This window comes from Beta vulgaris, chromosome 9 (genome assembly GCF_026745355.1).
Source record: "Beta vulgaris subsp. vulgaris cultivar EL10 chromosome 9, EL10.2, whole genome shotgun sequence".
NCBI classification, from domain to species: domain Eukaryota; kingdom Viridiplantae; phylum Streptophyta; class Magnoliopsida; order Caryophyllales; family Amaranthaceae; genus Beta; species Beta vulgaris.
This window is the reverse complement of record NC_079210.1, coordinates 41,039,851-41,052,187: the sequence shown is the minus strand read 5'-3', so window position 1 is coordinate 41,052,187 and position 12,337 is coordinate 41,039,851. Positions and strand designations below refer to the sequence as shown.

General features: G+C 34.9%; 1 protein-coding gene across 1 annotated transcript; it reads right to left on the bottom strand.

Moving 5' to 3' along the window:
- Positions 1-598: 598 nt before the first annotated feature.
- Positions 599-5,870, bottom strand: LOC104903829 (probable flavin-containing monooxygenase 1). Its single transcript, XM_010691953.4, has 5 exons — positions 5,402-5,870; positions 2,687-2,924; positions 2,399-2,574; positions 1,833-2,200; positions 599-1,162 (listed from the first exon to the last, which is right to left on the bottom strand). The coding sequence occupies exons 1-5, from the start codon at positions 5,837-5,839 to the stop codon at positions 817-819; spliced, it is 1,566 nt and encodes a 521-aa protein (XP_010690255.1). The 5' UTR covers positions 5,840-5,870; the 3' UTR covers positions 599-816.
- Positions 5,871-12,337: the final 6,467 nt, after the last annotated feature.

The window sequence follows — 12,337 nt, the reverse complement described above, 5'->3', positions numbered from 1 at the left end:
TCATATTTTTTCTCTATTTTTTTCGTCCTGCATTTACTAATTTTTACCCTCTACTTTATTCAAATATCATTCGGGTATTTTTCATGTTAAAAATGTGTTGACTATTGTTAGTCATACCAATTATTGGGATACTATTTAATAATAGACTTAGCTACAATATTCAACTGAACATTAAAAATATAAAAGTTATATATCACAATAACAAATCTAGAAATTAAAGCATAACAACAAATACTTTTTTTGTCTTTTTCTAATGCAACAATGAGTTCGGGCATGGTTTGTAAGAAAATAAAAAAAGGGTAGTAGCATAGAGGTTTAAAGTAGAGTAGGGGATAAGTTAATCCTTAATAAAGTAAACGCAACTTTATGAGGCAATTTGAGTAATTAATGATGGTTTTATTAACATAAAGTAAAAACGATGTTGTCAACTATAGTTGCTTTTTTAACCAAAAATAAAGTGCAGATAGATGAAACTACTCAAAGTGGTAATTATTGCAATAGAAAAAGAATAGAGAACTTATTAACAATTGGGTTGAAATATCTCATTTCACATCAATAAAAAATCAACAATGTTAGCAAAAAAATTACAAAAATAAAATAAACAATAATCCGTGCAATGCATGGACTTCCAAACTAGTATTAACAATTAGTAAATAAAGATTGGCATACAAGTAACACAAATTGCAAGACATTTTTTTATTCAATTTCACACACATGAACGACACATAAAAAAAAAGGAAAAGAAGCAAGGATCAGGGAGTAGACAAAAGCCCAAAACATGTGTTTGTATGCCTTCTTAGGCAAGGCAAATGAACATCAAACGGTTGAAGCATAGTCCATTGGACCATAAGGCTCAAACATCTCGGCCCACAATCCTTTCTTTCTCTTTGGGTTTAAGCCCATATCCTTGCAAAGCTGATCATTGTACCAAATGTGCAGTGCTCCAATGCAAGATCTCCTGTAGTACTGGCCAGAGTATCTCTTCATGAATTTGTCCCATTCTAAAACATCTTTCTCCATTTTTTGAACGTTTGGCAATTTAAATTTCCCATCAAGCAATTCAAATAACCAACGGCACCTTAATTCTGAAGTGTATAAGTTTGCAATGCTCTCTGAAAATCCAATCACCGCTACTTGTGGAATCCGTGGATGGATACATTCTCTATAAGTAGATTTCATTATAAACTTCGGTAAGTTGAATTATTAAACTATATATGTGCGTACATATATATAAAAATCTAATAAAGTTTCGGTGCTAGCTTGTTTATTGAAATATATATTATCGTACCATCTCCTTATTCCAAAATATCCTTATAATATAGTAATATACTCTTCCGGTCCGTTTGATAGTCGTTAATAAATTGTGGTAATGAGAATAAATTTAAAGTGTAATTTTATTAGAGAAGCACCCTTAAAATCTCTTCTCCTTGGAGACAAAAACTCAAGTTTACGGGTAAGATTGCTTACCCATGAAGAAAAAATGCCTCTCCATGGGCAAGCAATCTTACCCCTAAACTTGAGTTTTTGTCTCCAAGGAGAAGCAATTTTCATTATCACTCATTACCACCTACAAGGTGGTATTGGATGGGAATGAAAATTCAAGAAGGAAAGTGGATACTTTAGGATAAATTAGCATTACCATAGGAATAGATAATGATATTCTTCACAAATTTACACACAAATTCATTTCCATTACCACTATTTATAACCAACTACCAAACGGGTCGTTGGAGTTTTAGAGTGTCTCAATGATATGCTTATCGATTTATCGTTATTTCTTTGCCAATTTTTTTCACTATAACCAAAAAAACTACTGAAAATGTGTAGCATACCTGTATAAAGGAACTGCATTGTTAGAAGAGCCGAAAATGTAATCCTGAAATTTGGGAGATGCAAAGATGTCTTTAAGCTTCTGATCTCCCCTAAATCCAGTAGCAAAAATAACCAAATCACTCTTAATAGGCTCTTTTGTTCCAACTCTATCATCAAGTAAAACACCTTCGTTGCAAAAAGTAAACGTTGGAGATCTTTTCAAAATGATGCTTCCTTTCTCAGCATTATCATAAAATCCTTGTGGAACAGTTGAAATTAAACAAGAATTCATCTCTTGTAAGAAGCTATGTTCCGGTACCATGCCGAATTTCTCGAGTTGATGCTTCTTCTTAATATCACTCTCCACAAATTTACTAATTCCCCATCTCTGTTTTTGAATAATAACATAATTATCATAAAATCACATATTAGTGCTGAATGCATCAAAATAACCTTGAATAATCCGCAAATTGAGAACATATTATATACAATAATTATCAGTTTTGATAAGTGAAAAGAATTTATTACTCAGTAGATTAATCATTGATTCAATCCAGTTCAGTAAAATTCATCGAAAAGAACGTACCAAAGGTGAAAGTAGCGAGGCTACGAGCCCGAGTAGAGCGCCTTCTCCAGGCTTATGAACCAGGAATTCAGAGAAGCGATTCAAATACAAGTTTGCAAGAGGAAATCCCCAAGGAAAATAGTCTGGTACATTCCAATGTGGAGTCCTACATATTACTGTACATGGATTTTCTACTCCTGTATCACATCATTCAAATATATGTATAAATACAAAGATGTAAAATGGAAAATATCAACTTAGTGAATAATGCATTACAACTGATATAGGTCATATAGATAGGTGCGTTACCATTGGCAATTGAACACTCCATAGCAATATCAAGTGCAGATTTTTGGAAGCCGACCACGGTAACTTGCTTTCCCTTAACCAAATTTCTAGCACTTTCAAAGTCCATGGCTGAATAATCCATAGAATGCATCACCTCACCTGCAAATACTTCTGGCCCTTTTCCCGAGGGGAACTCTGGCATTTTTGGTACATCACTGAATCGTCCCAAACACAAGATCACGAAATCTACTTGCATCACCTGTGTCATTTTTTTTTTGACATGATTATATATGTTATATAAAATACAGGCATTGTATACAAATTCATCTAAAAGTTTATGATTCTAGTTTCATAGTGCTAACTATTCCATTATGCACCATATAAGAAGTAAAGAAGGGTGAAAAATAAAGCAAATGAAGAGATCCCAATTTAGAATTACTTGACATAGTTGTAAGGGATACTGGGTGATGAGATTCGAACCCGTATACTCTATCACGCCCCCTCACGCAAGAGCTCTTTGGGCTTGAAGTGTGGATGCAGGGGGTGATGAGATTCGAACCCGTGACCTTTATGTCACACTGGCTCTTGATACCATGTCAAGGGACCAACTCAACCAAAAGCTTAACCTGATGGTTAAAGCCCCAGGAATAGATTTTATACTCTATCAGATACCACTTATATATGATCACATTATAAGGTATTCGGATCAAATTTCAATAGATACTATATGTCATTGTCATCTTGTAGAAAAAAGCAAGTTCATAATGATTATACCTGAGACCAAGCCAAAATAGAGCGTGTGAAATCAGTACATGTACATACATATCTGTGATATCTCTATGTAGTTCTAAATCTTGTAAAGCATGATTTTCTTATCCACTATCCCAACTCCCAAGGTTATAGACAAGTTTTGAACATTATGCACACGTGGTACTAAATTTAAATTTAGGCCAACATTACTATTTGCTTGACACTTGTGTCATTAGGTTCCTGTTAGTCCATTCGCTGGAGATAGTGGGAAAACTCTTCATAGTAAGACGCAAAAATTATTAGCTTCCTATTTATAAATTTTACAACTACAAACATCAAATATTATTTACCAAAATTAGGAGATAAGAGTAGTGATTGTTATTTCCATCTAGTGTGTGTAGCCTACTAGTTCGTGGATGTCATCTAGCTTAGTTTAAAGCATTTTGGGAGTGATATCCAAACCCTGAAATCGAATCCCATCTATATCATTACGATTAGTCGTTCATTTACACCAAAAAAAAAAAAAAACTGCGGATATAGCCTACTAGCCTGGAGAGGTTCAACTTTAGGCTTCACAAATAAGTTTCCATTAAGGCCTTAATAATATGAGTTATGAAATTTCAATGATCTATAATACCAAAACTTCAACATAAAAGTTTTCTTAATTTAAAGACCTTTTTGTTGGAATTAGAGACCTATTAAAATGGTCATTTTATTCAAAAAGATTTAATACGAATTTTTTTTTTGAAAATGATCTATTATAACAATACTTTTTATTATTACTTGAGACCAACTCAATGTTTTTTGGCATTGACTTTTTTACCCCTACCTTTCTTATTGATTGGAACAAACCTATGTTTATTTATCCTAATCCCCTAACTCTACTACACCGTTTTCTCTTGCTTCCTATTTTAAGGGAATAGGATAGGAAAAAAAAGAGGTTGGTCTCATCTAATAAGAAAGGGAAGGGAGGAAAAAGTCAATGTTGGAAAATCGACTTTTTAACCAGCAAAGATTGAGTTGTTTTTTAAGTAATGAAGGTAATTATTATAATAGGTTTTTTTTACCAATTTTTGTTTTTATTTTCCAATAAACTATTCTCTCTGTTTTGTATTCTACTCTAATGGTGCACGTTTGTCAGTGCGCTTCTTTGACCTTAAATATCTTCTATTATGTATTAATAAAAATTATAGCAATTGAATATTACTAAAGTATTCGTTAGGATGAATATGATTATATTTTTAAATATATAATAAAAAGAATTTAGAAGGTTCTATCTATACAAATATGACGCTCTCCCTAAGAAGTTTTAGTTCATGTAATCCATGTACAATAAAAAAATTAAGAAATTGCATAGTATAGGTTTGATCCCAAGACCTCAAGTACATATATACTCCCTCCGTTTCCTAAAGATCTTCCCTCTTTTCGTTTAAGGGTGTTTCCAAAAGATCTTCCCTCTTTTGCTTTATTCCTTATTTGGTAAAACAAATTTTCCTATATATCATCTCATGTCACTATCATATGGTCCACCATTACATTATTAATTCAATTTTACTCCCTTTCTCTCTCCTACTTTAACCCCTTTTTATTTGTTTATTTATCTTAACCCCTTTCTCTCTCCTACTTTACTCACACCATGCCCCCACACAACTTGATTTTCCTTGGTATCTGTAGGAACAGTAAGTGGGAAGATCTTTAGGAAACGGAGGGAGTATACAACAGTTTTAACCACTAGGCTAAGTTATATTTAGTGATATTATCATAAAGTATTATATTGATAAATGAATTTTTTCTTACCCGAGGCATAGCCCGGACCTAATAACTGGTTTAATATGTTAAATGGTGTCAAGATTGGAAGGAAAAAAAAAACAAAAGAAGTACCTAAAAATAACCAAATATAAAATGAAACTTCCTTGCTTACCATGAAAAGTTTACTATAAAACAGAGGAAATAAGAAGTGAAATTGCCGAACAAAAGTAAAATTACCTCAGTTGATTGGTTCTTAAGATCTTGGGTAGTAACAACCCATTTACCCTTATTACCAAAGGGGTCACCATTGCCACCCCAAAGCGCCCAAGATTGGATCTCTTCATCAGAAGGACCTTCATACTTAATACTCACAACCTTAGTATTAAATCTGATATGCTTAAGCAAATCAAAATGATTAGCATAAGATTTAAGATAATCAAATACTTGGTTTTGGTCAGGAAAAACAGTTTCTACAGAAGAAGGCCAAGGGAAATCAGAGAATTCATAAAGTGGTTTAGGAGTTTGGAGTTTAGTAGTTTCCACAGTTTTGGTCCAAACACCACCAATGGTGCTTCGTGACTCAAAAACTATGGGATGGTAACCCTTAGCAAGGGCATATTTGCATGCTAATAGACCACTAATACCTGCTCCTATTATCCCCACTTTCCTTTCCATTGTTTATTTTACTTCTTATCACTTTCCTAATTGAGGTCCCTACTCTATATATACTATTTATGTATGTATGTGGCACCGCCCAAAACGGTCTAACCAATGATTTATTAATGTATATATCATATGTAGGATTAACTTTATATTAGAACCAACTGGGGTTGGCGTGAGTGGTTAAGGGCCTCTCGCTCCTTAACCAAGGTCTCGGATTCGAGCTTTGGGTATGGAAAAAATCCCAGCTGGGAGGGATGCTGCCCTTTGAAGTACCCATGCAAACTCCCGCGGGAGATTAGTCCACTCGCCAAAGGCGGTGGGAAACTCCTCGTAGTAGGACCAAAAAAAAAAAAAAACTTTATATTAGTACTAACCTAATAATTATATGTCAAAACCAATTACAGTGTATATTAAATTAAAACATAATCTGTATTTATTAGTTCATTTTTTTTCAAGATTTAAGAGTAAATAGATTTAAATTAGTCATATTTATATAAATCATTTCTATTATAAAATATAGTAATAAATCATCATAAAAATTACTATATGTAGTTTCTATGATCTTTGTTTTTTATTTTTAACTTTATAAATAAAAATTTAAATCCCTTAAAAAAGAAAAATACTATGGTATGTCGCTAACTCGCAATAAGTAGATCTAGCCCACCTAATAACAAAAGTGAGAAGTGCTGACCAATTAAGCTTACGTAGCTCCAAAAAAAAAAAAACAAAGGGAAAAATGACACAAACATTTCCAGATTTGGTCGATTCACTTTAAAAGGTCTCAACTTTTCTCATACTAGTCTCAACTTTGCAGATTCTCTTCTTTTCAGCTTAGTTACTTCACTAAATCGATTGTAATGCTTTAAATTCTCTATTAGACAGATAGCTCGCTTCCTTTAGTAATTAGGAAGGTAATACACTAAGAATTGTGTGTCATCCGCTATTAACATTTGTTAATTTAAATAATGTGTCAATGAGTGTCATATGTTTAATTAACTAACTAGTTCTTATCCCGGATTATACACCCCGGATTATTTACCAACGTGTATTTGAAATCTTTAAAAATAGAAATAGTATCTTGTCTTTAAATCATTTTATCCCTTACAAAGACCAACATGAGTATTGTAGTAAAGTTGGTTAATGCATTAGCATATCAAATGAGAGGTCATGGGTTCGAGTCTTGAAACAAATATTTTTATTGCTTAATGTCTCATTTGATTGTGTGGGGGAGGGGAGATTACATGTATCAGTATGGCATTTGTTTCTTCTTGATCTTGGTACCATGACAACGGCTACCTATAACGCTACTTATGACTCCAGTATTCTCATCACCATTCATGGACTCACCCATAACCTCGATTGCAGAGTCCTCTGTACTTTGGCTATTCAACTCCATACTGAAATCGTAATAACTTAGCTCATTATTCTGATTTAAGTTGTCAACCACATTCGAATCATCCACATTCTTGTCTTTGCATGCCTCTTTGCTCTTAACTTCACCATCTGAACTGATGACTACCCTTATAATCATCATAGTGCTAGACCTAAAGTTGAAGTACTGAATAGACTTTTCCTTCCTTAATACGTGATAATCTTTCCTTAAAATGGGAATAAAAGAGCCCGACCTCCTTCGATTAGCAAACCGATACTTGGGCTCTGCCATATTATTATTTTCAAATTTGAGAATGTTCTCAACATCCTTCATTCTTTCTCCCCTCACCTCTTCCCTCATCTCAATTGAAATTTTTTCCCCTTGCGCACTTAAACAAGTTTGTGCTCCTATGTCTTCTATAGCAAATAAATCATTTGCTCCATTACCATCGAAACCCAAATAAGGGTCATTCCCTTGCACATTGTCTTGCTCAAAATTATCATTCTTCTCCATACATATTTTTACCTTCTTACTTATGAAAGAAAGTCCTATTCCTAAACTTGTTGGGATGTCATTCTGAAGATGCATTTTTTAATTCCCCTTGAAAAGAAAGCTTTTGGTCTCTTCGAGTTTCATGCATACATTTCTAGGTGCAATGTTGGCAGCCATCAACAAGTCCTAATATGCCCAATCCCTTTTTCCTAGTTCTATAGCAGCCATATCTCTTCTAAACAAAGCTTTAACATTATTTAGGTCGAAATCCAAGACGATTGAACAAATTCGACCTACTTGCTGCAACTCCTTTTTTTTTGCTAAAAGAAGCTCCAGAGTTTAAGAGAACGCAAATAGCCAACTCAAAACATTCAACCATCTCCATTTCTTCTACATTCATAACAAGCAAGAATGACCGCTACATATCCATATTTCTCCAAGGCATCATCGGTTTTCTTTTGCTTAAAAAGTGAATTACCTTCCTCCTTTAATTCTTTTGCAAGACAAAAAGAACACCCTACGAATTATTTGAACTGGCAATTAAATCAAACAAAAATTCATCTTCATCCTATAGTTTGTCCCCCTCGGTGAGGAGTTGATTAATTTCCCCCTTAAGTCTCTTATAAGCTTCCAAGGAAAACATCTAAAAGACTCAATCTAACCAAAACACTAGACAAACTAGAAATCACAAACGAGCAAAAGTATAAACTCAAGATGCTGAGTGTTTAATTGACTTAGCACAAACAAACTCAACACATAAACTTACAGGAATAACCAATAGGAATGTACTTAGATCAAGCTGGAAAATACCAATATAACCACCTTGAATTGCCCAAAGAAGATAACCATCCAAATAAAAGATAGTTATGGTTTATTCATACGTCTCGGTTGATGCAAAGTTGCTACGAAAGAGAAACACCGACTTCTAATTGTAGTGTTAAAGACAAGAAGCCTCTGGAGATAAAGGCTCGCTGGAGACCAGAGGGCAGGTTCGGTTGCTGGTGGCCTAGAGGATGTGATCATTGGTGGGTACTTGTGGGAGCCTGGGAGGGGAGAGGTTTCGAGAGAGAACTTGTTTCTAGTAGGTTGTTTTTGTGAACATTATTCATTACTTAGTTTTATTCATATTGGTGGAGTTGGTCTTAACTCTTAAGGAATCATAAAAAAATAAAACATTGAATCATCCATGTGTCTCTTTTATTCTTTTTTTCGTGATTTTTTATGAAACAAAAAAGATGAATGACAATTATTGGGTGATTTTTTAAATCTAAAAAATTATCGGAATATGTAATAAAGACACACATAGGATTTGTTCTTGCCAACTTATTTAACTTATTAGAACTTATCTACACTTAATTATTATACCATTATTGTGCGTGTGTCAAACGTTCACTAGTACATAATTGTCAATTTGCGTCGGCTTATTTGCGTCGCACCCTTGAAGAATTGACACAAATTTCCAATTTGCATCGAATACTATTAACATTCTGATGAAAATACCATAAGCACATGAATAGGATAAGGATTTGCATCGCATGGTGAACGAAAGCCGACACACATGTGTCAAGTATTTGGTTTTTGGATCCCAACATATGCGTTGGACCTTGAGGCCAAACGACGCAGAAGCTTCGGATACAAGTATGTGTGTCGGACTCGAGACCCATCCGACGCATATACTTGTCACTAGCCTCCAACCTCATATCAGCTATATGCATCTCGTACACCATTCATAGGACGCGAAACTTGACAGCCTACTCACCTCAGCTATATGCGTCGGATCCGCCTCTTATCCAATGCACATGGTTATTACTTAAATTTACACCCAACCTGGTTGCCTACGAAGCACTATCCGCGTCGAACTTAACTTACATGCGACGCATATACCTTATGTGCGTCGCATGTAACGTCGCATCCGACGCAGATACCTTATATATGTGCGTTGCATGTAACGTTGCATCCGACTCAGATAACCTGGGCCCAACCTCTTTTATCCAACGGGCACAAACACGAAGCCCCACTAAACAAACCCTCTCTCACTCGCACTCGTCTCTCCCTCTCTCATGTGTATTCGTCAAACCCCCTAACACTCGCACGTCTCTGTCACAACCACCCATCTCCCTTGCCGGCGAATTCTCCGGCACCCATCTCCCTTGTTGGCAAATCTACACTCGCACTTCACTTTTTTTCCGTTGCACCCATCTTTCTCTCCCTCTCGTTTCTTTGCGCAAAGCCTCTTCCTCTCGTTTCTTTGCGACAAAGCACAACCACTGACACTCCCTCTCTGCACTCGGATCTCACAATTCGCTGCACTCGACTCTCTCTCTCACAGTTTGTTTCTTTGCAGAGAAGCACAACCATCGGTGGTTTGCACTCATCTCTCTTAGTTATTAGTGGCAGTTTCCGTCGGTGTCCCGTGAATTTTTACAGGTATTTTTCTTATTCAATCACTTCTTCTATTTGTGATTTTCAGTTGATTTTTGCTTAGAGTTATTTGAGCTTCAAAAGTGTTATGTAATTTAAATTTTGACATTAACGTGAAAGTTAGTGTTACTTTGCTTTTCTATGCATTCATTTTGATATGAATGTCTGAATGTGAAAACTTTTGTGCTTTGAATTTGTAAATTAATTCAGAGTTTGACATCATTATGGTGATTGTTGTTAGTTTGCCCTGTTCTAAGGTTGAAGGTGAAATTTGATTGTAATGGTGGGACTACAATGTAGTGTTGGGATTTTTGTAAATGGTGGGAATATTTGTTCAAATTTTAGTCTATTCATGTATATAATCTTTGATAAATTTTGTTTCTTTGTGATTAGTTTAATAAGAGTATATTCTCCAACCCTACTAGGTTTACTTTCTAATTGAAATTATAGTTTTCGATTATGAGTTAGATTTTTTGAATGCTCACTTTAGAATTTCAAACTTATATGAATTTATGTTATAGTTTTCTATTTACCCTAAATTTGTGAAATTTAGTGATATGTTGAGTGAAAATCCAAACTCATCTAGTCTTTTAGTGATATATTGTGTGACGATCCAAACTCATCATAGAATGGGTCAATCCCTTCATCCTTTAACATGTCTTTGGTCGGTATTTGTATTTGGTTTGAGGTGTACTGATGGAATATGAGATAATGCATGATGCATCCGATGATTTTTGGCAGCCACGTTCTTAGGCCGAGATTACTGATGGAGCTAGTAGGAAGAAAAGAGCGAGCAAGCCTAGAGGTCCTAAAAAAGGGATAGGTTCCAAAATCGAGGTCCAAATAGTACTTTGTGGGATCATTTGATACGTCCGACGATTGGGGAGCATGCTGGTGTGTACAAGACACATTGCGGCAAAATCAATAGAAGCAAAGTATATATCTTGCACGATAGTTGGGATGATGTTCCACAAGGTATAAACAATACTTTATGGGAAGATGTTAAACTAAGTAACCTAGGTATTTTTAAAACCATTATTTTAATTTCATTGAGATCTTGTTCATTATACTAATCGTGTATTATTGGTGTATTTTGTGTATTGAAGAGAGAGTTGGGAATACAAGAGGATGAGAGGATGAAACGAGATGTGTTGACTACTTATGATAAGCAGTGGAGAGATTTCAAGTCAAAATTGGTGAGTCGATGGATCACAAAAACAAGGGGCCTAACAATGATACACAATTGTACGTGCTCTATCCTTTCATCATGCAAGCTAGAGATTTGAGACCAATTTGTGACAAAGGGTAGCCATGAGTTTAAGCTATATGATATGTACGTTACAATCACATAATATATTATAATCAAATTTTTTTTGAATATTAACTAGTTACTTGTTTTCATATTAGGCTAAAAGTGAAAGAGGCAGAAAGTCTCAGACTGCCAACATTCGTCCTCATTTATTAGGTCAAAAGTCATATGCAGAGATTATTCCCATTTGGAAACAAAAAGATTATATCCCTTCATCCTCTATAGCATCATCTGTTGACTCATCTCTATCATTAGTAATTTCCTCCTTGGCGGATCAAACTTTGCCATGGCTTCTCGCGAGATCGAAAAAAGATAAGGAAGAAAATCTTTTCTTGCCTAATGAAGAAACACAAAAGATAAAAGAAACCATTGTAAGCATTCTTCAAATTTTGTGATATTTTTTTGTCTAATTACTCGTATTCTACTAATCATATGATTTTTTTTAATTGTACACAACATGATTGGAAAAGAAAAGAAAAGGAAGGAGAGTTTGTTCCTGGTAAGATGGATGATGCTCTATCACATTCTCTACATAGCAAAGACCGTCCTGGGCATGTGTTAACAGCTGGGCATAGCATGGGGATTACATCTGTTTGGGGATATCTTGATCGGAGTAGTACTACTCGAAAGGGTAGGGGCATGGATGATCAGGAGATGGAGGAGTTCGAGGCTAGAGTGAGCCAAAGAGTTAGAGAACTGACGATTTAGGAGATGAATACAAAGATAGATGCATTAGTTCAAGAAATGTTCATGGCTTTTACGGCGCAATTAGATCTTCAAGTACCAAATTAAACAAGGAAAGATGCGTTGGTCCGAAGTCCTCACACTCAAGTTGATCCTAGTAGCTGTCACTAGGGGGGCAATGATCCATTTGTGAACTTTCAGGTATATATTCATTTTATATCTTCTAAAATTA